The sequence below is a fragment of the Salvelinus namaycush genome, chromosome 37, assembly GCF_016432855.1.
Source record: "Salvelinus namaycush isolate Seneca chromosome 37, SaNama_1.0, whole genome shotgun sequence".
Classification (NCBI taxonomy): Eukaryota; Metazoa; Chordata; class Actinopteri; order Salmoniformes; family Salmonidae; genus Salvelinus; species Salvelinus namaycush.
This window is the reverse complement of record NC_052343.1, coordinates 26,644,232-26,670,339: the sequence shown is the minus strand read 5'-3', so window position 1 is coordinate 26,670,339 and position 26,108 is coordinate 26,644,232. Positions and strand designations below refer to the sequence as shown.

Genomic DNA, 26,108 nt, shown 5'->3' with positions numbered 1-26,108 from the left:
TCTCCGCTTTAGATGCCTCCAGCTCCGCCTTGGGACGGCGACACTCCTCTGGCTCTGCCCAGGGTCCTTCTCCGTCCAGAATCTCTTCCCATGTCCAATCCTCCTTGACCCACTGCTGCTGTCGTTGCTGTCCGTTAACCCGCTGCTTGATCTGGGTTTGGTGGGTGGTTCTGTAACGATCGTCGTCATATTCCTCCTCCTCGGATGAGGAGGAGCATGGATCAGACCAACACGCAGCGAGGTATGTGGACATAATGATTTATTAGACAAACGACGAAACACAAAATAACACTTTAGAAAACAAAATAACAAAACGAACTAAACAGACCTAAACTTACGAACTTACATGAAACGAAGAACACACGAACAGGAACAGACAAACCGAAAACAGTCCCGTGTGGTAACATGTACTGACACGGAAGACAACCACCCACAACAAACAATGTGAAACAACCTACCTTAATATGACTCTCAATCAGAGGAAACGCCAAACACCTGCCTCTAATTGAGAGCCATACCAGGCAACCCATTAACCCAACATAGAAAACACATAACATAGACTACCCACCCAAAACTCACGCCCTGACCAATTAAACACATACCAAACAACAGAAAACAGGTCAGGAACGTGACAGTATGTTCCTATTTGGAATTTTGCTTGATTTTTTGAGTAAACTCCGTTGTGTTGCTCAAAATCCTGTGTCCTGCGCCTGACTCCGCTACATCTCTGCACCCAATCGCTGACAACACTCAACGCAAACCAGATGTGTGTTCCCGGGCTGTACCTTATCCCTCCCTCTCTCTCCCCCCTTTTCCCTTTTGTTCCCCTCTCCCGAAAGTGTTCTGTTTCCCAGTGTGCCTCCCTCATAACGGCTGAGACCAGGGTCTAGGCTGGAAGGATGGAGTCTGTGCTGCTGCTGTCTCTGTGGGCTCTGGCTGGTTCTGTCTCTCTGCAGACTGCAGGTAAGCTCAGCTCAGACCTCCTCGATCTCTCTCTCACACACATTGTCTATGACACTATGTAACTGTATGTGATGCCTAGACAGAGCTTGTCCCATCTAGGCTTAGCTGGGCTTTGGTTTGGCCCTTGAATAGATGAGTAAATCGGTTGATTATTTCAGATCATTTAAAAATCTAGAGCTTGCATTTGTTTTTCAATGAGTGTACTGTATATTGAATATTTGTTCCTGTCTTTGTTGTATTGACATAGGCTGTGGTTTTGGTTGTGTGTTATGGTTGGGGCATGCTGATACACTCCTGACTACAAACTTATTGAATGCATTTGCAGTTTCTTTTGGTTGTGTTTTGTACAAAGCATCCAAAACATACTAATCTCTCAGAGGTTAGCAGTCATTTGGGGGTATGATATTTACTGTATGCCTCTGTAACCTTCTCACTCATCCTTATTCATGAATAACTCACAATTTTTAGCAATCATGGTAGAATCCACATTAATGTAATAGTGTTCAGAAACCTATTCTATTCTTATTAACAATAAAAGTTACTCCAAAATGACACAATACATTATTTGGCATTCATTTCTATTATTTCTATTATGCGCAAGATAAGCTTGAAGTAGTCATTGCGTGCTTGGAATATGAGACACAATACTAAACTAAATGTAACACACTGTAAGTGAATTTCCTCACTTATACAGGAGTAATAAAGGCCCAGTTCACCAATTTTGTATTTATTTTTTTAATTTAGATTTTTCAGGGGGTGCTGCAGCACCCTCAGCACCCCTACTTGCTGCGGCTATGGTAGGGCAGTGTACTGCAGCTGTATGAGAGCCAATGTCTGTGTATGTGTGTTTGCACAGTTGTGTGTATGTAGTGTGTGTGTGTCCCTGTGTCCACCTGTGTGTACAGTATATGAATATATGCCGTTAATTGGTCACACATGTGCAGCTGTCAGCATGAGATAACACGAGTTGGGGGACCCTTCTCTCTCCGTTCCAGATGTGCTGTACATTAAGGGCGTGTCTCTCTGTGTGTGTGTGTGTGTGTGTGTGTGTGTGTGTGTGTGTGTGTGTGTGTGTGTGTGTGTGTGTGTGTGTGTGTGTGTGTGTGTGTGTGTGTGTGTGTGTGTGTGTGTGTGTGTGTGTGCGTGCGTGCTGGGCTACAGTCCATGCTGTATTGCGGATATGAATTAATGATGTGTTTTATGTTAAACACATGGAAGCAAAATACAATGGATTCCTAGGAAGAGATGAAATCATAGAACTAGATGTCCAAATTGGAATCAGATTTAGGCCCCTATCTATCAAATCATTACCAGGTTTACATTCTGCAAATCACTTACCTGAGTACATGAATCCCTACAAATGTGCCAGAAGAAAATTGTCCTCTTTGAAAACTTGGGTACCAGGTTTGATAGAAAAAAGGCCCCATCTGATTCCAACTTCAACTTCAGTTCACATTTCAACTGCGATTTCATGTTCCGACCTCTTCATTCCACTCTCCTGGGCAAGGTCTTCATTCCACTCTCCTGGGCAAGGTCTTCATTCCACTCTCCTGGGCAAGGTCTCCATTCCACTCTCCTGGGCAAGGTCTTCATTCCACTCTCCTGGGCAAGGTCTCCATTCCACTCTCCTGGGCAAGGTCTCCATTCCACTCTCCTGGGCAAGGTCTTCATTCCACTCTCCTGGGCAAGGTCTCCATTCCACTCTCCTGGGCAAGGTCTTCATTCCACTCTCCTGGGCAAGGTCTCCATTCCACTCTCCTGGGCAAGGTCTCCATTCCACTCTCCTGGGCAAGGTCTCCATTCCACTCTCCTGGGCAAGGTCTTCATTCCACTCTCCTGGGCAAGGTCTCCATTCCACTCTCCTGGGCAAGGTCTTCATTCCACTCTCCTGGGCAAGGTCTCCATTCCACTCTCCTGGGCAAGGTCTCCATTCCACTCTCCTGGGCAAGGTCTTCATTCCACTCTCCTGGGCAAGGTCTCCATTCCACTCTCCTGGGCAAGGTCTTCATTCCACTCTCCTGGGCAAGGTCTCCATTCCACTCTCCTGGGCAAGGTCTCCATTCCACTCTCCTGGGCAAGGTCTTCATTCCACTCTCCTGGGCAAGGTCTCCATTCCACTCTCCTGGGCAAGGTCTTCATTCCACTCTCCTGGGCAAGGTCTTCATTCCACTCTCCTGGGCAAGGTCTCCATTCCACTCTCCTGGGCAAGGTCTCCATTCCACTCTCCTGGGCAAGGTCTTCATTCCACTCTCCTGGGCAAGGTCTCCATTCCACTCTCCCGAGCAAGGTCTCCATTCCACTCTCCTGGGCAAGGTCTCCATTCCACTCCTGGGCAAGGTCTCCATTCCACTCCTGGGCAAGGTCTTCATTCCACTCTCCTGGGCAAGGTCTTCATTCCACTCTCCTGGGCAAGGTCTCCATTCCACTCTCCTGGGCAAGGTCTTCATTCCACTCTCCTGGGCAAGGTCTCCATTCCACTCTCCTGGGCAAGGTCTTCATTCCACTCTCCTGGGCAAGGTCTTCATTCCACTCTCCTGGGCAAGGTCTCCATTCCACTCTCCTGGGCAAGGTCTTCATTCCACTCTCCTGGGCAAGGTCTTCATTCCACTCTCCTGGGCAAGGTCTCCATTCCAGGTCTGATTTGATTCATCTACAGTGCCTCCAGAAAGTATTCATACCCACTTTTCTAGAAATGTTATCAAATTTATTGAAAATTAAACATCTAATTTACTTAAGCATTCACACCCCTGAGTCAATACGTTCAAATCACCTTATAGCTGTGGATCTGATAAAATAATTTATAAGGTTTAATATAAATGATTAAATAATTCTACCCGGAAAGTTAACCATTAGGGATTAGAGGTTATGTAGCATGGATAAGGAGTAATTAAAAGTATTCAACATAAGTCCTACTAGGTTAGACTGGGAGAGAGAGAAATGTGTGTAGTGTCACACCCTGACCGTAGATTGCTTTGTATGTTTCTATTTTTAGTTTGGTCAGGGTGTGATGTGGGTGGGTATTCTATGTCTGGGTATTCTATGTTGTAGGTCTAGGTTTTCTGTTTCTGTGTGTTTGGCCTGGTGTGGTTCCCAATCAGAGGCAGCTGTCTATCGTTGTCTCTGATTGGGAGCCATATTTAGGTAGCCTGTTTTCCCACTTTTGTTTGTGGGTGGTTGTTTCCTGTTTAGTGTTTTGTTTCATCTTTCAGGACTGTTCGTTTGTCGTTTTTGTTGTTTGTCAAGTGTTTTTGTATTTTTATAAAAGAATATGACCACTTACCACGCTGCACCTTGGTCCTCCTCTCCTTCTCCTGTGATAAGGTGCGTCTCGGTGAGAGGTGTAGAAGTCAGGCGCAGGAGAGCAGGGATTACTGAGAAGCGTGTTTAATATATAATATTATATATATATATATATATATATATATATAGTCCATCAATACAAAATTGCCACAGACGAAAATCCCAAACTACGCTCTCCCACGGACCCAGAAACTCGTGCCAACACACGGAGGAACAACCACAGTTCCGACACTACATACAAGTGCCAAAAAAATGTGAAAACAAAACAGAAACTCGGAGGAACAAACTCAGTACCCGAAACTTAACTACACGTGCGTAATAACGAAAACAAGAAACATCAAAGAATAAACGAGCGCAAATACACACAAGCATAATCCCGCACGAAATAAGGCAGGTAACAGGTGCCCTATATACACACAGAAATAAACGTAATTGAAACCAGATGTGAAAATGAACACAGACAAAACAACCAGAAAAGGAAAAAGGGATCGGTGGCGGCTAGTAAACTGGCGACGCCGAGCGCCGAGCGCCGCCTGAACAGGGAGAGGGGTTATCTTCGGTAGAAGTCGTGACATCTCCAGACGACAATTGTTACAGTATGCTTAAGAAAACACCTAGAAACAATTAAACTATGGTTGAACCGACCTGGCTATAACTCTGGGAAGATAAGATAGGACAGGGAGCACCCCTCCAGGTTTCCTTTATCTGGGGGGGACTGGAACTGTCAGCTGGGTAGTGAAAAACTGTGGTGAGAATTGTAGAGAAGAAAATAGCTCTCCTAATGTATGTGCGTAGGATATCTACTGTTTGTGTGGAAGTATGTGCGCAGCTATAAGATGGATGTCTTTGTATTCTTGACTTTAGAGTGCTCTCGTGAATAAACATTTGACTATTGTAGGCTGGGCCTCTGTCTGTTTTCATTTCAACCAGTATCTTACAAATTCTGGGTTGCAGACTGAGTAGGTAATTGAAGTTCAGTTTATGAACATTGAGAAAATTCTTTATCGGGATGTTTCTGGGTCAGTCTCTAAGAACTTTGCACACCTGGATTGTCCAATTTATTTTTATTTTTATTTAACTAGGTAAGTCAGTTAAAAACAAATTCTTATTTACAATGAAGGCCTACCCCAGCCAAACCTGGACGACGCTAGGCCAATTGTGCGCCGCCCAATGTGATGCAGCCTGGATTTGAAACAGGTACTGCAGTGACGGCTCTTGCACTGAGATGTAGTGTCTTAGACCACTGCACCACTCGGGAGCCCAAAATATTTGCACATAATTTTTTATTTATTCTTCAAGCTCTGTCAAGTTGGTTGTTGATCATTACTAAACAGCCATTTTCAATCCAATTTAAGTCAACATTTTAGCTATGCCCCTCAGGGACATTCTATGTCATCTTGGTAAGAAACTCCAGTGTATATTTGGCCTTGTGTTTTGGGTTATTGTCTTGGTGAAAGGTGAATTTGTCTCCTAGTGTCTGTTGGAAAGCAGACTGAAACAGGTTTTCCTCTAGGATTTTGCCTGTGCTTAGCTCTATTCCATTTATTTTTATCCTAAACAACTAGTCCTTGCCAAAGACAAGCATACCCACAACAAGATGCAGCCCCATTCTTGAAAATATGAAGAGTGGTACTAAATGACGTGTTGTGTTGGATTTGCCCCAAACAAAACGCTTTGTATTCAGGAAAAAGTGAATTCCTTTGCCAATTGTTTTGCAGTTTTACTTTAGTGCCTTATTGCAAACAGGATGTATTTTGGGAATATTTTTTATTCTGTACATGTCACGTTTCAGGTCAGACCCAGATGCAGACAGTGTCGAAGTAACATAAGTTTATTACTAGGACAGGGGCAGGCAAAACAACAGGTCAAGGGCAGGCAGAGGTCAGTAATCCAGATAGGGTGCGAAAGGCCCAGAACGGCAGGCAGTCTCAGGGTCAGAGCAGGCAGGAGTCAATAATCCAGTATGGCGTGACAAGGTACAGAACGGTAGGCAGGCTCAGGGTTAGGGCAGGCAGGAGTCAATAATCCAGTATGGCGTGAGAAGGTACAGAACGGTAGGCAGGCTCAGGGTTAGAGCAGGCAGAATGGTCAAAACTGTGAAAAACTAGAAAACAGGAACTAGAACAGACAGGAGCAAGTGTAAAAATGCTGGTAGGTTTCACGAAACAAAACGAACTGGCAACAGACAAACAGAGAACACCGGTATAAAAACACTGGGGATAATGGGGAAGATGGGTGACACCTGGAGGGGGGTGGAGACAAGCACAAAGACAGGTGAAACAGATCAGGGTGTGACAGTACAGGCTTGCTTCATTTCGTTCTGTCATTTAGGTTACTATTATGGAGTAACTACAATGTTGTTGATCCATCCTCAGTTTTCTCCTATCACAGCCATTTAACTCTGTAACTGTTTTAAAGTCACCATTGGCCTCATGGTGAAATCCCCGAGTGGCTTCCTTCCTCTCTGGCAACTGAGTTAGGAAGGACGCCTGTATCTTTATATTGACTGGGTGTATTTGATACACCATCCAACTTGTAATTAATAACTTCACCATGCTCAAAGGGATATTCAGTGTCTGCTTTTATTTATTTTTACCCATCTACCAATAGGTGCCCTTCTTTGTGAGGCATTGGAAAACGTCCCTGATCTTTTTTTTTGAATCTGTGTTTGAAATTCACTGCTCGACTGAAGGACCTTACAGATAATTGTATGTGTGGGGTACAGAGATGAGGTAGTCCTTCAAAAATAATTATGTTAATGAACACTATTATTCCACACAGAGTTATTCCATGCAACTTATTATGTGACTTGTTAAGCAAATGTTTATTCCTGAAGTTATTTAGGCTTGCCGTAACAAAGGGGTTGAATACTTGACTCAAGACATTTCAGATTAAATGTTTTAATTAATTTGTAACAATTTCTAAGAACATAATTCCACTTTGACATTATGGGGTATTGTGTGACAGAAAATCAGGCTGTAACACAACAAAATGTGGAAAAAGTCAATGGATGTGAAAACCTTCTGAAGGTACTGTACATAATTAAAAACTCGCACATCTGAGCAATCTTTTATGCAGGTGCATGGCAACAGTTGAACAAGATCTTAAAAACAAAAAGCCCTGACGAAGGCCGTGAGGATACGTAAGCTTATTAAAGATCAGTGATACTATCAAGAGCAGTGTGCGGTTTCCTTTTTCCTTCATACTGTACATAATTCAACTGGGGGTCCGCCGAGGTAATGCATGTTGTCTGCAAAAAATGATAATATATACAGTACCAGTCAAAAGTTTGGACACACCTACTCATTCAAGGGTTTTTCTTTATTTGTACTATTTTCTACATTGTGAAAACACTATGAAATAACACATATGGAATCATGTAGTAGCCAAATAAATGTTAAACAAATCCAAAAATATTTTATATTTGAGATTCTTCAAAGTAGCCAACCTTTGCCTTGATGACAACTTTGCACACTCTTGGCATTCTCTCAACCAGCTTCACCTGGAATGATTTTCCAACTGTCTTGAAGGAGTTCCCACATGAGCACTTGTTGACTGCTTTTCCTTCACTCCGCAGTCCAACTCATTCCAAACCATCTCAATTGGGTTGAGTTTGGGGGATTGTGGAGGCCAGGTCATCTGATGCAGCACTCCATCACTCTCCTACTTGGTCAAATAGCCCTTACACAGCCTTGAGGTGTGTTGGGTCATTGTCCTGTTGAAAAACAAATGATAGTCCCACTAAGCGCATGGGACTATATGGCGTATCGCTGCAGAAAGCAGTGGTAATCATGCTGGTTAAGTGTGCCTTGAATTCTAAGTAAATCACAGATAGTGTCACCAGCAAAGGACCCCCACACCATCACACCTCCTCCTCCATGCTTCACGGTGGGAAATACACATGCGGAGATCATCCGTTCACCTACCCTGCATCTCACAAAAGACATGATGTTTGGAACCAAAAATCTCATATTTCGACTCCTCAGACCAAAGGACAGATTTCCACAATCTAATGTCCATTGCTCATGTTTCTTGGCCCAAGCAAGTCTCTTCTTCTTATTGGTGTCCTTTAGCAGTGGTTTCTTTGCAGCAATTCGACAATGAATGCCTGATTCATGCAGTCTCCTCTGAACAGTTGATGTTGAGATGTGTCTGTTGCTTGAACTCTGTGAAGCATTTATTTGGGCTGCAATGTCTGATGCTGGTAACTCTAATGAACTTATGCTCCGCAGCAGAGGTAACTCTGGGTCTTCCTTTCCTGTGGCGGTCCTCATGAGAGCCAGTTTCATCATAGCGCTTCATGGTTTTTGCGACTGCACTTGAAGAAATGTTCAAAGTTCTTGAAATTTTCTGTAATGACTGACCTTTATGTCTCAAAGTAATGATGGACTGTCATTTTTCTTTGTTTATTTGAGCTGTTCTTGCCATAATAAGGACTTGGTCTTTTACCAAATTGAGCTATCTTCTGTTTACCCCCCCTACCTTGTCACAACACAACTGATTGGCTCAAATGCATTACGAAGGAAATAAATTCCACAAATTAACTTTTAACAAGGCACACCTGTTAATTGAAATGCATTCCAGGTGACTACCTTATGAAGCTGGTTGAGAGAATGCCAAGAGTGTGTAAAGCTGTCATCAAGGCAAATTTGTTTAAAAAAAAACATGTTACTCCATTATTCCATATGTGTTATTTCATAGTTTTGATATCTTCACTATTATTCTACAATGTACAAAATAGTAAAAATAAAGAAAAACCCTGGAATGAGTAGGTGTCCAAACTTTTGACTGGTAGTGTATACAGTGGGGCAAAAAAGTATTTAGTCAGCCACCAATTGTGCAAGTTCTCCCACTTAAAAAGATGAGAGAGGCCTGTAATTTTCATCATAGGTACACTTCAACTATGACAGACAAAATGAGAAAAAAAATCCAGAAAATCACATTGTAGGATTTTTAATGAATTTATTTGCAAATTATGGTGGAAAATAAGTATTTGGTCAATAACAAAAGTTTATCTCAATACTTTGTAATATACCCTTTGTTGGCAATGACAGAGGTCAAACGTTTTCTGTAAGACCATTGCATCTTGTTGTGGGTATGCTTGTCTTTGGCAAGGACTAGTTGTTTAGGATAAAAATAAATGGAATAGAGCTAAGCACAGGCAAAATCTTAGAGGAAAACCTGTTTCAGTCTGCTTTCCAACAGACACTAGGAGACAAATTCACCTTTCACCAAAACAATAACCCAAAACACAAGGCCAAATATACACTGGAGTTTCTTACCAAGATGACATAGAATGTCCCTGAGGGGCATAGCTAAAATGTTGACTTAAATTGGATTGAAAATGGCTGTTTAGTAATGATCAACAACCAACTTGACAGAGCTTGAAGAATAAATAAAAAATTATGTGCAAATATTTTGGGCTCCCGAGTGGTGCAGTGGTCTAAGACACTACATCTCAGTGCAAGAGCCGTCACTGCAGTACCTGTTTCAAATCCAGGCTGCATCACATTGGGCGGCGCACAATTGGCCTAGCGTCGTCCAGGTTTGGCTGGGGTAGGCCTTCATTGTAAATAAGAATTTGTTTTTAACTGACTTACCTAGTTAAATAAAAATAAAAATAAATTGGACAATCCAGGTGTGCAAAGTTCTTAGAGACTGACCCAGAAACATCCCGATAAAGAATTTTCTCAATGTTCATAAACTGAACTTCAATTACCTACTCAGTCTGCAACCCAGAATTTGTAAGATACTGGTTGAAATGAAAACAGACAGAGGCCCAGCCTACAATAGTCAAATGTTTATTCACGAGAGCACTCTAAAGACAGAGGTGGAGAGATGTGCCCTCTAGCTCAGTTGGTAGAGCATGGTGATTGCAACATAAACACTTCCTCATCCAATTACAATGTGGGGAGGTCAACATAATGAAAAACAATCTATCAGATCTATTCATTTTAAAATACTGATTACTTCTCCTTGCCATTGTCATTCACCCGATGATAAGACAAGACATGCAATTTATTTGGGGGGCTATGATGGGGGTCCCTGGGTGGACGGTTTGCCTGGGAGGAGGTCCTGTGTGGCCGGTTTGCCTGGGAGGGGGTCCTGTGTGGCCGGTTTGCCTGGGAGGAGGTCCTGTGTGGCCGGTTTGCCTGGGAGGAGGTCCTGTGTGGCCGATTTGCCTGGGAGGGGGTCCTGTGTGGCCGGTTTGCCTGGGAGGAGGTCCTGTGTGGCCGGTTTGCCTGGGAGGGGGTCCTGTGTGGCCGGTTTGCCTAGGATGGGTTCCCTGGGTGGTCGGTTTGCCTGGGAGGGGGTCCTGTGTGGCCGGTTTGCCTGGGAGGGGGTCCCTGGGTGGCCGGTTTGCCTGGGAGGGGGTCCCTGGGTGGCCGGTTTACCTGGGAGGGGGTCCCTGGGCAAGAAAAGGTTGAAGACCCCTGACATAATATAATAATATATGCCATTTAGTAGACACTTTTATCCAAAGTGACCTACAGTCATGCAGACATAAAAAACGTTTTCTCATTTGGGTGGTCCCGGATATCAAACCCACCACGCTTATGTTGCAATCACCATGCTCTACCAACTGAGCTAGAGGGCACATCTCTCCACCTCTGTCTCTCTCCTAGTCCAGGCATCTGATGCGTGTCCAGAGAGGCTGCTGGGTAACGAGCGGAGAAGGACGTGTCCAAAACCCTGTACACAGGACAAGGACTGTGGCAACAAGCGCCAGTGTCTGTGTGACGGCCAGTGTGACCTCAGCTGTGTGGCTCCAGGTACGTGTGTGTGTTCTTTGTTTGTCAGTTGGACCTCAGCTGTGTGACTCCAGGTACGTGTGTGTTCTTTGTTTGTCAGTTGGACCTCAGCTGTGTGGCTCCAGGTACGTGTTTGTGTTCTGGTTTGTCAGTTGGGCCTCAGCTGTGTGACTCCAGGTACGTGTGTGTGTTCTGGTTTGTCAGTTGGACCTCAGCTGTGTGGTTCCAGGTACGTGTTTGTGTTCTGGTTTGTCAGTTGGACCTCAGCTGTGTGGCTCCAGGTACGTGTGTGTGTTCTGGTTTGTCAGTTGGGCCTCAGCTGTGTGGCTCCAGGTACGTGTTTGTGTTCTGGTTTGTCAGTTGGACCTCAGCTGTGTGGCTCCAGGTACGTGTTTGTGTTCTGGTTTGTCAGTTGGGCCTCAGCTGTGTGGCTCCAGGTACGTGTTTGTGTTCTGGTTTGTCAGTTGGGCCTTAGCTGCGAGGGATAATTTTTTAAATCATTGCACATGTTCATGTGTGTTCCAAATGAGGAAATGAGGGCACTCGACATGGCTTTACATCATCACCAGTGATGCCCCATCTGGAAGTGCCTTTTCAGTTCATCTGCCCAGAAACACACTAAGCCCATTCTAAACTGTTCTTGATGATCTGATCTTTCCTCGTTAACCTCTCCACTCCTCCATCTCTTCCTCTCCTTCTTCCCCAGGTCGTACTTGTCCCTGGCCCCTGCCCTCAGGGTACAACTTTGTTGCTTCCCTCCTCTCTCCCACTCCCTCCTTCTCTGCCCTCCTCGAGGTGCGTTGTGACACAGGCTACATGTTGCCCAATGGCTTGGATGCAGCCATCCATCGTTGCCAAGGCGACCGACAATGGAGCGGTGATGATCCCAACTGCACAGGTGGGTACAAGAACAGAGCAGAGAGGCAGAATGTTCTGGATGCAATTTAGATAGCATTATCTCTGCTCATTAGAAGGACCCAGGAAATAGGGAAGGGGAAGGGAAGGGGGTACCTAGTCAGTTACATAACTGAATGAATTCAACTGAAATGTGTTTTCCGCATTTAACCCAACCCCTCTGAATCAGAGAGGTGCGGGGGACTCCCTTACTTGACATCCATGTCATTGGCACCCGGGGAGCAGGTGTTGTTGGGCGATTATCTGCCTTGCTCAAGGGAGTTACTGGCTCAACACTCTTAACCGCTAGGCTACCTGCCGCCCCCAAAGAATGGAATGGAATGCACATACTGCACAGTGAATGGAATAGAACATAATTCACTCCCTCTGGTCTATTCAGTCCATTTCTATGTGTTACATCATATTCTATTCTATTTATCTTTTTTCCCAGAAGTAGTTTTTCAAAAAGGGTTCTTTTCTTCAGGGTTCTTCAGCTGCCCCCATAGGAGAACCCTTTTAGGTTCTAGGTGTCTCTCTGTGTGTGTGTGTGTGTGTTTGTGTGTGTGTGTGTGTGTGTGTGTGTGTGTGTGTGTGTGTGTGTGTGTGTGTGTGTGTGTGTGTGTGTGTGTGTGTGTGTGTGTGTGTGTGTGTGTGTGTGTGTGTGGGTGTGTGTGTGTGTGTGTACCTCAGGAATGAGGGCCTCTGTGATGGTGTTGTTTTGTTGGCAGTTTGTCTGTTTGCATAGACTGAGACATTGTGTAACCAGGGCCCATTCTCTAAATTGCCTTAGCAACGGGACTATCAGCTGTTGATACTAGGACTGCAGTCCAGAGAGAGGCAGGGCTTGATTAGTTCACAGTGTCTGTGCCAGATAGGGTGAAAGAGCATGTTCTAGTCTTCATCTCCTCCTGGCTGGGTTCTTTTAACCTTTATTTAACCGTTGTTGTGTGTTTCAGTGTGTGAGTCAAGTGTGTATTTTAAGAGTGTGAAGGTCTGCATGGATTTGTGTCCTCTGTGCACTATTGTGTGTGTGTGTGTGTACTTATAGTGTTATATGTTTGTGTTTGTGTGTGTGTGTGTACTTATAGTGTTATATGTTTGTGTTTGTGTGTGTGTGTGTACTTATAGTGTTATATGTTTGTGTTTGTGTGTGTGTGTACTTATAGTGTGATATGTTTGTGTTTGTGTGTGTGTGTACTTATAGTGTTATATGTTTGTGTTTGTGAGTGTGTGTACTTATAGTGTGATATGTTTGTGTTTGTGTGTGTGTGTGTGTGTGTGCGTGTGTGCGTGCGTGTGTGCGTGTGTGCGTGTGTGTGTGTGTCCATGTCCCAGTCTCACAGAGCTCCTTCACAGAGACAGGCAGTAGGTTGGCTGGGTGTCTTCCTGTGTGTATTTGAGCTGTGCTACATCGTGCTTATTGAGAGGCAGTGGGCGGTAGATCACTGTCAGAGTATCAAATAGCTGTGTGTATGTGTGTGAGTTTAAGAAAGAGAGAGAGACAGAGAGTGGGGGGAGAGAGAGAGGGGAGAGAGAGAGAGAGGGAGGAGAGAGAGAGGGAGGGGGGGAGGGGGGGGTGAGGGAGAGGGGGGGGAGAAAGAGAGGGGGGGGGAAGAGAGAGAGGGGGGGCGAGAGAAAGGAAGAGATTTTGTGTATATATTGAATGTGTGTGGGAGGTGGATCACAGATAAAGTGTCAAAGAGCTGTGTATGTGTGTGTGTGTGTGTGTGTGTGTGTGTGTGTGTGTGTGTGTGTGTGTGTGTGTGTGTGTGTGTGTGTGTGTGTGTGTGTGTGTGTGTGTGTGTGTGTGGGCGACGGATCACAGTCAGAGAGCTCTCTTGCTCATGCAGCTTTGGGCCATGCTGTTCCCTCTTCTCCTCTCCTCTCTCATCCTCTCTTACTCTCATCCTCTTCTCCTCTCAACCCTTTCCATCTGAGAGGCCCCTGATAAGGTCTCTCCCCTCAGAGAGAGCCAAGGACAAGCAAGCAGCTCTGGGCTATTTAGTGTGTTTGTTTGGTGAAGCAGAACTGGGCTGTGTGTGTGTGTGTGTGTGTGTGTGTGTGTGTGTGTGTGTGTGTGTGTGTGTGTGTGTGTGTGTGTGTGTGTGTGTGTGTGTGTGTGTGTGTGTGTGTGTGTGTGTGTGTGTGTGTGTGCGCGCATGTGGTGGACTTGACCGGGAAAGAGGTGCACAGCTTTGACCACCTGGTCATCTATGGACATCTCTCTGCTTTCCCTATCACTCCTTTAAGACAGAGCTACCTGTCAGCCAACAGTAGTTTCACACTGGGCCCTGGCTGTGTGGGAGGCAGGCAGGCAGGCAGGCAGGGAGGGAGGCTGGAGAGCACACAGAGAGAGGAGGGCCACAGTTAGAACACTGAACCAACCCAGCTCCAGGCACTCACACTCACTCCCCATACAGCCACACACTCAACTCACTCACCCCGCCCATACAGAATTTATATAGCTACGTATAGGATTAGATATATTTCAAAAACACTCAGTGAACTGACCCCTTTTGATGTTGCTCATGTGTGTCTATGGGAGAGTTTTACACAGAAGAGAGCCTCTCTCTACCTGCTGTAGTTACTCTGCATATCACACTACCCATCGAACATCCCTCCCTATAAATCTGAGGTCACTTCAACACCCCTACAAAGAGCCTCTCTAGATATTTATATTTCCACGAACGAGAGGCTCTCATACTTCCAGGAATGAGCCATCCATGTGGTTACACAACTAATGCCGCATCTCTCTCTTTCTCTCTTTCTCAGTCTCTCTCTCACTCTGTCAATCTCTCTCTCTCTCTCTGCCACTGTCTCTCTCTCTGTCACTCTCTCTCGCTGTCACTCTGTCACTCTCTCTCTCTGCCACTGTCTCTCTCTCTGTCACTCTCTCTCGCTGTCACTCTGTCACTCTCTCTCTCTCTCTCTGCAGCAGTATGCATGCTTATCAGCTAGTTACCATAATCTATTTTCAGATTCCTGTTTTCACAGAGGATATTCATTTTCCTGACTCATAGCTATGACTACCTGCAACACCTATAACCTACAAAGGTTATTGTTATATGAGTCACCTGGCCAGTTAAAGGGACATGTGAGGTGTTGACCGCTATGTATGCTGAAGAGGAGTCCCCCCCCATTCCACTTCTCCCTGTCTGCTGTGTCATCTCACACCTATAGTGCATTCAGAAAAGTATTCAGACCCCTTGACTTTTTACACATTTTGTTAGGTTACAGCCTTATTCTAAAATGGATTAAATAGTATTTTTTTTCTTCATCAGTCTACACACAATACCCCATAATGACAAAGCAAAAACAGTTTATTAGACATTTAGGCAAATAAAAAAACTTAAAAAAAACTGAAATATGACATTTACGTAAGTATTCAGACCCTTTACTCAGTACTTTGATGAAGCACGATTACAGCCTCAAGTCTTCTTGGGTATGACGCAACAAGCTTGGCACACCTGTATTTGGGGAGTTTCTCCCATTCTTCTCTGCATATCCTCTCAAGCTCTGTCAGGTTGGATGGGGAGTGTTGCTGCACAGCTATTTTCAGGTCTGTCACGTTCGTTCTCCTCCTCGTCTGAGGAGGAGCATGGATCGGACCAAAACGCAGAGTGATATGAATACATCTTCTTTTATTGGAGACGAAGACAAAACGAACACTATACAAACTAATACAAAAACAATAAACCACGAACGTGAAGCTACAAACAAAAGTGCACACACAGCTACTAACGTTAGACATAGACAATTACCCACAAACACCTAAAGCCTATGGCTGCCTTAAATATGGCTCCCAATCAGAGACAACAATAAACAGCTGTCTCTGATTGAGAACCAAATCAGGCAACCATAGACTTTCCTAAACACCTACACTGAACACTACCCCATACCTACCCCATACCTACTACAAAACCCCCTAAACAATACACACACCCTAAACTAGACAAAACACACAAACATCCCCCATGTCACACCCTGACCGTGACAGTACCCCCCCCCCCAAAGGTGCGGACTCCGGCCGCAAAACCTGACACAGAAGGGGAGGGTCCGGGTGGGCCTTCCTATGGTGGCGGCTCGGGTGCGGGACGTGGACCCCCCTCCACCATAGTCACTAACCGCTTTGGTGGCGCCTTTGGAACGGCGAGTCCCGGACTGAATACCATCCCAGAGGGCACCACTGGACGGAGGGGCAGCTCCGGACGGAGGGGCAGCTCCGGACGGAGGGGCAGCTCCGGACTGAGGGGCAGCTCCGGACTGAGGGGCAGCTCATGACTGAGGGGCAGCTCATGACTGTGGGGCAGCTCATGACTGTGGGGCAGCTCATGACTGTGGGGCAGCTCATGACTGGAGGGCAGCTCATGACTGGAGGGCAGCTCATGACTGGAGGGCAGCTCATGACTGTAGGGCAGCTCATGACTGTAGGGCAGCTCATGACTGTAGGGCAGCTCATGACTGGAAGGCAGCTCATGACTGGAGGGCAGCTCATGACTGGAGGGCAGCTCATGACTGGAGGGCAGCTCTGGCGGATCCTGGCTGACTGACGGCTCTGGCGGATCCTGGCTGGCTGGCTCTGGCGGATCCTGGCTGGCTGGCTCTGGCGGATCCTGGCTGGCTGGCTCTGGCGGATCCTGGCTGGCTGGCTCTGGCGGATCCTGGCTGGCTGGCTCTGGCGGATCCTGGCTGACTGGCGGCTCTGGCGGATCCTGGCTGGCTGACGGCTCTGGCAGATCCTGGCTGGCTGACGGCTCTGGCAGATCCTGGCTGGCTGACGGCTCTGGCAGATCCTGGCTCGCTGACGGCTCTGGCAGATCCTGGCTCGCTGACGGCTCTGGCTGGTCATGGCTCGCTGACGGCTCTGGCTGGTCATGGCTCGCTGATGGCTCTGGCTGGTCATGGCTCGCTGACGGCTCTGGCTGGTCATGGCTCGCTGACGGCTCTGGCTGGTCATGACTCGCTGACGGCTCTGGCTGGTCATGGCTCGCTGACGGCTCTGGCTGATCCTGTCTGTCGGAAGGCTCTGGCTGATCCTGTCTGGCGGAAGGCTCTGGCTGAACCTGTCTGGCGGAAGGCTCTGGCTGAACCTGTCTGGCGGAAGGCTCTGGCTGAACCTGTCTGGCGGAAGGCTCTGGCTGATCCTGTCTGGCGGAAGGCTCTGGCTGGTCATGGCTCGCTGACGGCTCTGGCTGGTCATGACTCGCTGACGGCTCTGGCTGGTCATGGCTCGCTGACGGCTCTGGCTGATCCTGTCTGTCGGAAGGCTCTGGCTGATCCTGTCTGGCGGAAGGCTCTGGCTGAACCTGTCTGGCGGAAGGCTCTGGCTGAACCTGTCTGGCGGAAGGCTCTGGCTGAACCTGTCTGGCGGAAGGCTCTGGCTGAACCTGTCTGGCGGAAGGCTCTGGCTGATCCTGTCTGGCGGAAGGCTCTGGCTGATCCTGTCTGGCGGAAGGCTCTGGCTGATCCTGTCTGGCGGAAGGCTCTGGCTGATCCTGTCTGGCGGAAGGCTCTGGCTGATCCTGTCTGGCGGAAGGCTTTGGCTGCTCCTGTCTGGCGGAAGGCTCTAGCGGCTCCTGTCTGGCGGACGGCTCTGAAGGCTCATGGCAGACGGACGGCTTTGCAGGCTCAGTACAGACGGGCAGTTCATGCGGCGCTTGGCAGACGCACAGGTCAGACGGCGTTGGGCAGACGGGCAGTTCAGGCACCGTTGGGCAGACGGGCAGTTCAGGCGCCGTTGGGCAGACGGGCAGTTCAGGCTCCGTTGGGCAGACGGGCAGTTCAGGCGCCGTTGGACAGACGGGCAGTTCAGGCGCCGTTGGGCAGACGGGCAGTTCAGGCGCCGCTGGACAGACGGCAGACTCTGGCCGGCTGAGACGCACTGTAGGCCTGATGCGTGGTACCGGAACTGGAGGTACCGGGCTAAGGACACGCACCTTCAGGCTAGTGCGGGGAGCAGGAACAGGGCACACTGAGTTCTCGAAGCGCACTATAGGACTGGTGCGTGGTACCGGGACTGGTGGTACCGGGCTGAGGGCACGCACCTCAGGGCGAGTGCGAGGAGAAGGATCAGTGCGTACAGGGCTCTGGAGACGCACATGAGGCTTGGTGCGTGGTGCCGGAACTGGTGGTACCGGACTGGAGACACGCACCTCAAGGCTAGTGCGGGGAGCAGGAACAGGGCACACTGAGTTCTCGAGGCGCACTATAGGACTGGTGCGTGGTACCGGGACTGGTGGTACCGGGCTGAGGGCACGCACCTCAGGGCGAGTGCGGGGAGAAGGATCAGTGCGTACAGGGCTCTGGAGACGCACATGAGGCTTGATGCGTGGTGCCAGAACTGGTGGTACCGGGCTGGGGACACGCACCTGAAGGCTAGTGCGGGGAGAAGGAACAGGGCATACTGGACCCTGGAGACGCACATTAGGCCTAGTGCGTGGTGCCGGCACTGGTGGTACCGGGCTGGAGACACGCATCTCAGGACTAGTGCGGGGAGCAGCAACAGGGCGCACAGGACTCTGGAGACGCACAGGAGGCTTGGTGCGTGGTGCCGGTACTGGTGGTAATGGACTGGAGACACGCACCATAGGGCTAGTGCGTGGAGGAGGAACAGTGCGTACAGGGCTCTGAAGACGCACATTAGACCTAGTGCGTGGTGCCGGAACTGGTGGTACCGGGCTGGGGACACGCATCTCAGGATGAGTGCAAGAAGCAGGAACAGGACACACCGGGTTGTAAAGATGTACTGGAGACCTGGTGTGTATAGCCGGCATCAAATCTTCCGGAACTTTAACACAAGTTTCAGGCTGAGTACGAGGAACTGACACAGGTGGCATCGGACAGCTAACGCTCCTCAGGGAGAATGCCATGCATACTCTGCCAAATCAACAGCTCTCTCTCTTTACTCTCCTCCAATTTCGTCAACAACTCCTCGAATGTCTCATAATCTCCCCTTCGTTCACTCTCCTCCAATCTGTCCAATAAATCCTCGACAATCTCAGACTCACCCCTCAACTTCGCCGACTGCTCCAAATGCCCCTCCACAAGAATTTTTTTGGGATGTCTCTTGGGCTTCCTACCGTTTCGCCGTGCTGCCTCCATTCGCCGGTATCCCTCCTCGCACTGCGCCAGAGAATCCCAGGCGGGCTCCGGCACTCTCTTAGGGTCGATCGCCCATCTGTCGATCTCTTCCCACGTAGTGTAGCCCAGATCCTTCTCCTGTTTCCGCGCTGCCTCCTCATACCGCCGCCTCTCGGCTTTAGCTGCCTCCAGCTCTTCACGAGGGCGGCGATATTCTCCATGTTGAGCCCATGGCCCTTTACCGTCCAGTATTTCCTCCCATGTCCAGAAATCCTGTGTAGGTGGGTCCTGTTGCTTTCTCCCGTTACACCGCTGCTTGATCCTTTGTTGGTGGGTAATTCTGTCACGTTCGTTCTCCTCCTCGTCTGAGGAGGAGCATGGATCGGACCAAAACGCAGAGTGATATGAATACATCTTCTTTTATTGGAGACGAAGACAAAACGAACACTATACAAACTAATACAAAAACAATAAACCACGAACGTGAAGCTACAAACAAAAGTGCACACACAGCTACTAACGTTAGACATAGACAATTACCCACAAACACCTAAAGCCTATGGCTGCCTTAAATATGGCTCCCAATCAGAGACAACAATAAACAGCTGTCTCTGATTGAGAACCAAATCAGGCAACCATAGACTTTCCTAAACACCTACACTGAACACTACCCCATACCTACTACAAAACCCCCTAAACAATACACACACCCTAAACTAGACAAAACACACAAACATCCCCCATGTCACACCCTGACCTAACTAAACTAATAAAGAAAATCAATATAACAAGGACAAGGTCTCTCCAGAGATGTTAGATTGGGTTAAATTCCGGGCTCTGGCTGGGCCACTCAAGGACATTCCGTCACTTGTCCCGAAGCCACTCCTGCGTTGTCTTGGCTGTGTGCTTAGGGTTGTTGTCCTGTTAGAAGGTGAACAGTCGACTCAGTCTGAGGTCCTGAGAGCTCTAGAGCAGGTTTTCATCAAGGATCTCGCTGTACTTTGCTCCGTTCATCTTTGCCTCGATCCTGACTAGTCTCTCAGTCCCTGCCACTGAAAAACATCCCCACAGCATGATGCTGCCACCATCATGCTTCACCGTAGGGTTGGTGCCAGGTTTCCTCCAGATGTGACGGTTGGCATTCAGGCCAAAGAGTTCAATCTTGGTTTCATCAGACCAGAGAATCTTGCTTCTCATGGTCTGAGAGTATTTAGGTGCCTTTTGGCAAACTCCAAGTGGGCTGTCATGTGCCTTTTACTGAGGAGTGGCTCCTGTCTGGCCACTCTATCATAAATGCATGATTGGTGGAGTGCTGCAGAGATGGTTGTCCTTCTGGAAGGTCCTCCCATCTCCACAGAGGAACTCTGGAGCTCTGTCAGTGTGACCCTCGGGTTCTTGGTCACCTCCCTGACCATGGCCCTTCTTCCCCCCCATTGCTCAGTTTGGCCAGGCGGCCAGCTCTAGGAAGAGTCTGGGTGGTTCCAAACTTCTTCCACCACTGGGTTCTTGAGGACCTTCAATGCTAAATAAATGTTTTGTTACCCTTCTCCAGATCTGTGCCTCGACACAATCCTGTCTCTGAGCTCTAAGGACAATTCCTTTGACCTCATGGCTTGGTTTTTGCTCTGACATGCACTGTCAACTGTGGGACCTTATATAGACAGGTGTGTGCCTTTCCAAATCATGTCCAATCAATTGAATTTACCACAGGTGGACTCCAGTCAAGTTGTAGAAACATCTCAAGGATGATTAATGGAAACAGGAGGCACCTGAGCTAAAGTTCCAGTCTCATAGCAAAGGGTTTGAATACTTATGTAAATAAGGTATTTCTGTTTTTTACTTTTAATAAAATAGCTAAAATGTCTAAAAACCTGTTTTCAATTTGTCATTATGGGGTATTGGGTGTAGATTGATGAGGAACACATTTAAAAAATTTGATTTTAAAATAAAACTAACGTAACAAAATGTGGAGAAAGTCAAAAACGCTGCTCTGTGTGTGTGTTTGTCTGTGTGTTTGTCTGTGTGTGTATTTGTCTGTGTGTGTGTTTGTCTGTGTGTGTATTTGTCTGTGTGTGTATTTGTCTGTGTGTGTGTTTGTCTGTGTGTGTATTTGTCTGTGTGTGTATTTGTCTGTGTGTGTATTTGTCTGTGTGTGTATTTGTCTGTGTGTGTGTTTGTCTGTGTGTGTATTTGTCTGCGTGTGTGTGTTTGTCTGTGTGTGTATTTGTCTGTTGTGTTCCTGTTTTTCTATGAATCCTATTATGCACATTAGTTACATGCTGATGTGTGTGTGTGTGTGTGTCTTTCAACAATGTGTGTGTGTTTCTGTATGTGTGTAGGCTATGAATGGTATTATGCTCAACAACACATTGGCACCACCAGTGAATGACATACAGGGCCTTCAGAAAGTTTTCACACCCCTTGACTTTTTCCACATTTTGTTGTGTTACAAAGCGTGATCAAAATAGATTTAATAGGTTTTTTTTTCTGTCAACAATCTACACAAAATACTCTGTAATGTCTCAGTGGAAGAAACATGTTTTTTTTTAATTCATGAAAAATAATATATTTTGATTAGAGAAGTATATTCAACCCACTGAGTCAATACATGTTAGAATCACCTTTGGCAGCGATTACAGCTGTGAGCTGTGAGTCTAATAGCTTTGCAAACCTTGATTGTACAATATTTGCCAATTATTATTTTTTAAATTCTTCAAGCTTTGTCAAGTTCATTGTTGATCATTGCTAGACATTTTCAAGCCGATTTAAGTCAAAACTGTAACTAGGTCACTTAGAAACATTCAATGTCATCTTATCTTAGTAAGTAACTCCAGTGGCCTTGCAGTTTATTGTCCTGCTGAAAGGGGGATTTGTCTCCCAGTATCTGTTGGAAAGCAGACTGAAACAGGTTCTCTTTTTACTTTGCCTGTGCTTAGCTCTATTCATTTTATTTTTATTCAAAAAACCTCCCTAGTCTTTGCCGATGACAAGTATACCCATAACATGATGCAGCCACCACTATGCTTGAAAATATGAAGACTGGTGCTCAGTGATGTGTTGTGTTGGATTTGCCCCAAACATATAATACAGTATTAATTCAGTGCCTTATTGCAAACAGGGTGCATGTTTGGAATATTTTCATTCTGTACAGACTTCCTTTGTTTCACTCTGTCATTTAGATTAGTATTGTGGAGTAACTACAATGTTGTTGATCCATCCTCAGTTTTCTCCTATCACAGCCATTAAACTCTAACTGTATCATGACACAAGGTGAGACCCAGATGCAGACACAGGAGGCAGATGGTTGGAGTCATACAATGTTTAATAATCCAAAGGGGTAGGCAAGAGAATGGTTGTAGACAGGCAAAAGGTCAAAACCAGATCAGAGTACAGGAGGTACAGAGTGGCAGACAGGCTCGTGGTCAAGGCAGGCAGAATGGTCAGGCAGGCGGGTACAGAGTCCAGAACAGGCAAGGGCCAAAACCGGGAGGACTAGAAAAAGGAGAATGCAAAGGCAGGAGTACGGGAAAACCGCTGGTTGACTTGGAACATACAAGACGAACTGGCACAGAGAGACAGTAAACACAGGGATAAATACACTGGCACAGAGAGACAGGAAACACAGGGATAAATACACTGGCACAGAGAGACAGGAAACACAGGGATAAATACACTGGCACAGAGAGACAGAAAACACAGGGATAAATACACTGGCACAGAGAGACAGTAAACACAGGGATAAATACATTGGCACAGAGAGACAGGAAACACAGGGATAAATACACTGGGGAAAACAAGCGACATCTGGAGGGGGTGGAGACAATTAGGAGGACAGGTGAAGCTGATCAGGGTGTGACAAACTGTTTTAAAGTCACCATTGGACCCATGGTGAAATCCCTGAGCGGTTTCCTTCCTCTCTGGCAACTGAGGAAGGACGCCTGTATCTTTGTAGTGACTGATTGTATTTATACACCATCCAAAGTGTAATTAATAACTTCACCATGCTCAAAGGGATATTCAATATCTGCTTCTTTTTTTTACCCATCGACCTTTGCAAGGCATTGGAAAACCTCCATAGTCTTTGGGGTTGAATCTGTGTTTGAAATTCACTGCTCGACTGAGGGACCTTACAGATAATTGTATGTGTGTGGTACAGAGATGAGGTAGTCCTTCAAAATTAATGTTAATAAACACCATTATTCCACACAGAGTTATTCCATGCAACTTATTATGTGACTTGTTAAGCAAATGTTTATTCCTGAAGTTATTTAGGCTTTCCGTAACAAAGGGGTTGAATACTTGACTCAAGACCTTTCAGCTTTGAATTTTTCATTAATTAGCAAAAATGTATAAAAACATAATTCCACATTATGGGATGACACAAAATCTAAATTTAATCCATTTTAAATTCAGGCTGTAACACAACAACATGTGGAAAAAGTCAAGGGGTGTGAAGACTTTCTGAAGGCGCTGCAAAATATCATCAGCACCCTGTGTGTGTGTGAATCAGTTGAACAGAATGTACAAATGTGTTTTGTTACAGATGTGCTTCTCACTTTCCCTTCTCCCTCTCTCTTCCCTCCTCCCTCCCTCATGTGCATCTACGTCTGCCCCCTCTGTAGCCCCCACCTCCCCTCAGGTCTCATGTCCTTTACCTGAGGAGGTGACCGACACCTTCAGCATCGATGGATCCGCAGTCGCTGGAACAACCATCCGCTACACCTGTCTGTCTGGGTGAGAGAGGGAGGGTGTAAGAGGGAGGGAGAGGGAGGGTGAGAGAGGGAGAGACAGGACGAGAGGTTTGAGACAGAGAGAGATGAAAGACAGATGGGTGGTAAGGGGTGGAAGTGGAGGAACTTCATTATGTAGAGACTGGGCTGTCTACAATACTGTAGTTAACTAGGCCATTAATATGCTTTTTATTGACTCACATCTAATAATGTATCACATCTAATAATGTATCACATCTAATAATGTATCACATCCCAATGCATATGTCAGTTGGAATCATGTATTGTATGCAAAATACACACTTTCTGAAACAGAGCCAACAGAGGTGAACATTTAACCCCTGCTACACCGCTTAGTGTATTACCAGTCAATTAGTCATATAACCACCCCCCCTCCCCCCTTCTCTCTCCAGGGAGCTGGTGGGAAACAGTGAGAATCTCTGTAATATTGATCAGACCTGGCAGTACCCTCACCCCATCTGTCAAAGTACGTGTGTGTGTTTTATAATATATAGTGTTTGATAGAGAGAGAGAGCAAGCAGAGGGAGAGCATCAGAGCCATGGTATTTGATGGTTGGCATGTGGGTGGATGGATTGGGCCTTTTGAGTGTGAGTGTGTGTATGTGTGTTTGTGTATTTTGCGGAGGAGGTTATTGTACTCTGCACTTGAAATCGTTCTACTTTGTGTGTGTGTCTTTTTATGTGTGAGAGAGACTGTAATGTGTGTTATGAGTTAGGTGTTATGTTTCATAATGCTTTACTGCCACCTTTTGGCCTAAACAGAGAATAACATATCTTGCCAATTCATATACAGTGACCCTCTCTCTCCTGTTCAAGGGGTGTGGTGCCCGCTCCCCCAGGAGGTGAACCAGGGGTACCTGGTGGCGGTACAGAGGACTGTGTATGTTGTGGGCGATGCCATCTATTACCTCTGTAAGAAGAACCACCTGCTGGATGGACCCAACCGGGTCACCTGCCAGCCCAACGGCACCTGGAGCGCAGTGCCCTACTGCAGAGGTGAGTCCTAACTGATACACCCAGGGCCCACTGTGTGTGTGTGTGTGTATGTGTGAGAGACAGAGAGAGTGTAGGTAGAATATTGACCTTTCTTCTTTATTTGTTCTTCATCCTGTACTTCCTGCTCTTAGCGCGCTGTCCAATCCCAGTGGAGCGGACCCGTGTTCTGATTGGTGGGCTGAAGCGTTGGCCCTATGACGTGACAGACTCGGTGGTTCCCCACGGGGAGAGTGTGACGTTCTACTGTAAACACTCCAGGAAGCAGTGCAGCTTCCCCTACACACAGACCTGTTTCGACGGCAGGCTCAACCCCTCCTTCTGCTACCTGGGTGAGTTGGGACCACAGAACTGGTGCCCTGTCTAACATGATCTATGGAAAACCCCTTGGTGCCTTACTAGTCCCTCTATGTGACTGTTCAGTGTGCAGGAGACCTCAGTGTTCAGTCAGAGACAGTATGTGCTTATATTGTCTTCATTTGATGTAACATGTCTATCACCTCCCTCCTTCTGTGTCCCAGAACCCACCTGGCTGCAGTACAAACTGTTCCCTCATCGGCTGGTGTCGGAGATCGAGGCCTGCTCTCTTGTAGACCTGGACTAATACCCCAACACTCCCATCTCTATCTCTTGTCCCCCTCTCTCTCAGCCTGTACCAATGATAGGCTCTACATGTCTTAATAATAGCTGTGTTAATGATAATACATGCATTAATACAGAAGTAAAACGTAGTCATAACTCATATAGTTCAAATGTTCACTTCATGTGTTGTTACCGTGTGACTCTGACTCCTCCCACTGCGGGATCTGACTGACCTGACGTGTTGTTTTGTTTAAACATAGTGTGTTCCTGCCCCAAGCTGGCCCTCAGGATACTCCTCCTCCTTATGTTGTTGACACACCAAGCCCTGAGGCTTGGAAGTTCTATTGATGTGACGGCTTTGAAATAAAAACAACGTTTTGCTGTGATGTGATGAATGTGATATTTCATGTAATTGAAATGAAATAGAGATGAACACTTGATTCTCACAACAATTAGGACACCCTGATATCTCTCTCTCGCTCCCACACGAGCATGCACACACACACACACACACACACACACACACACACACACACACACACACACACACACACACACACACACACACACACACACACACACACACACACACACACACACACACACACACACACACACACACACACACACACATCCATCTTTAGCATTTTCTAAGGTTACATGCCCTTGGATTAAATGGTGATCTGATCTGATCTCATACCATATACAGTAGCTGCCCACTGTTTACTCAACATGGATTGAGTCTAGTCGGACCCAGAATTGTCCTTGCTATCGGGATCCTTGAGACGTCTCT

General features: G+C 46.7%; 1 protein-coding gene across 1 annotated transcript; it reads left to right on the top strand.

Annotated features, from left to right (window-relative positions):
* Nucleotides 1–880: 880 nt before the first annotated feature.
* On the top strand, nt 881–25,679 carry LOC120031538 (beta-2-glycoprotein 1-like). The gene is made up of 8 exons (XM_038977338.1): nt 881–963; nt 10,890–11,036; nt 11,722–11,913; nt 23,612–23,723; nt 24,133–24,206; nt 24,557–24,736; nt 24,868–25,065; nt 25,255–25,679. The coding sequence occupies exons 1-8, from the start codon at nt 900–902 to the stop codon at nt 25,335–25,337; spliced, it is 1,050 nt and encodes a 349-aa protein (XP_038833266.1). The 5' UTR covers nt 881–899; the 3' UTR covers nt 25,338–25,679.
* Nucleotides 25,680–26,108: the final 429 nt, after the last annotated feature.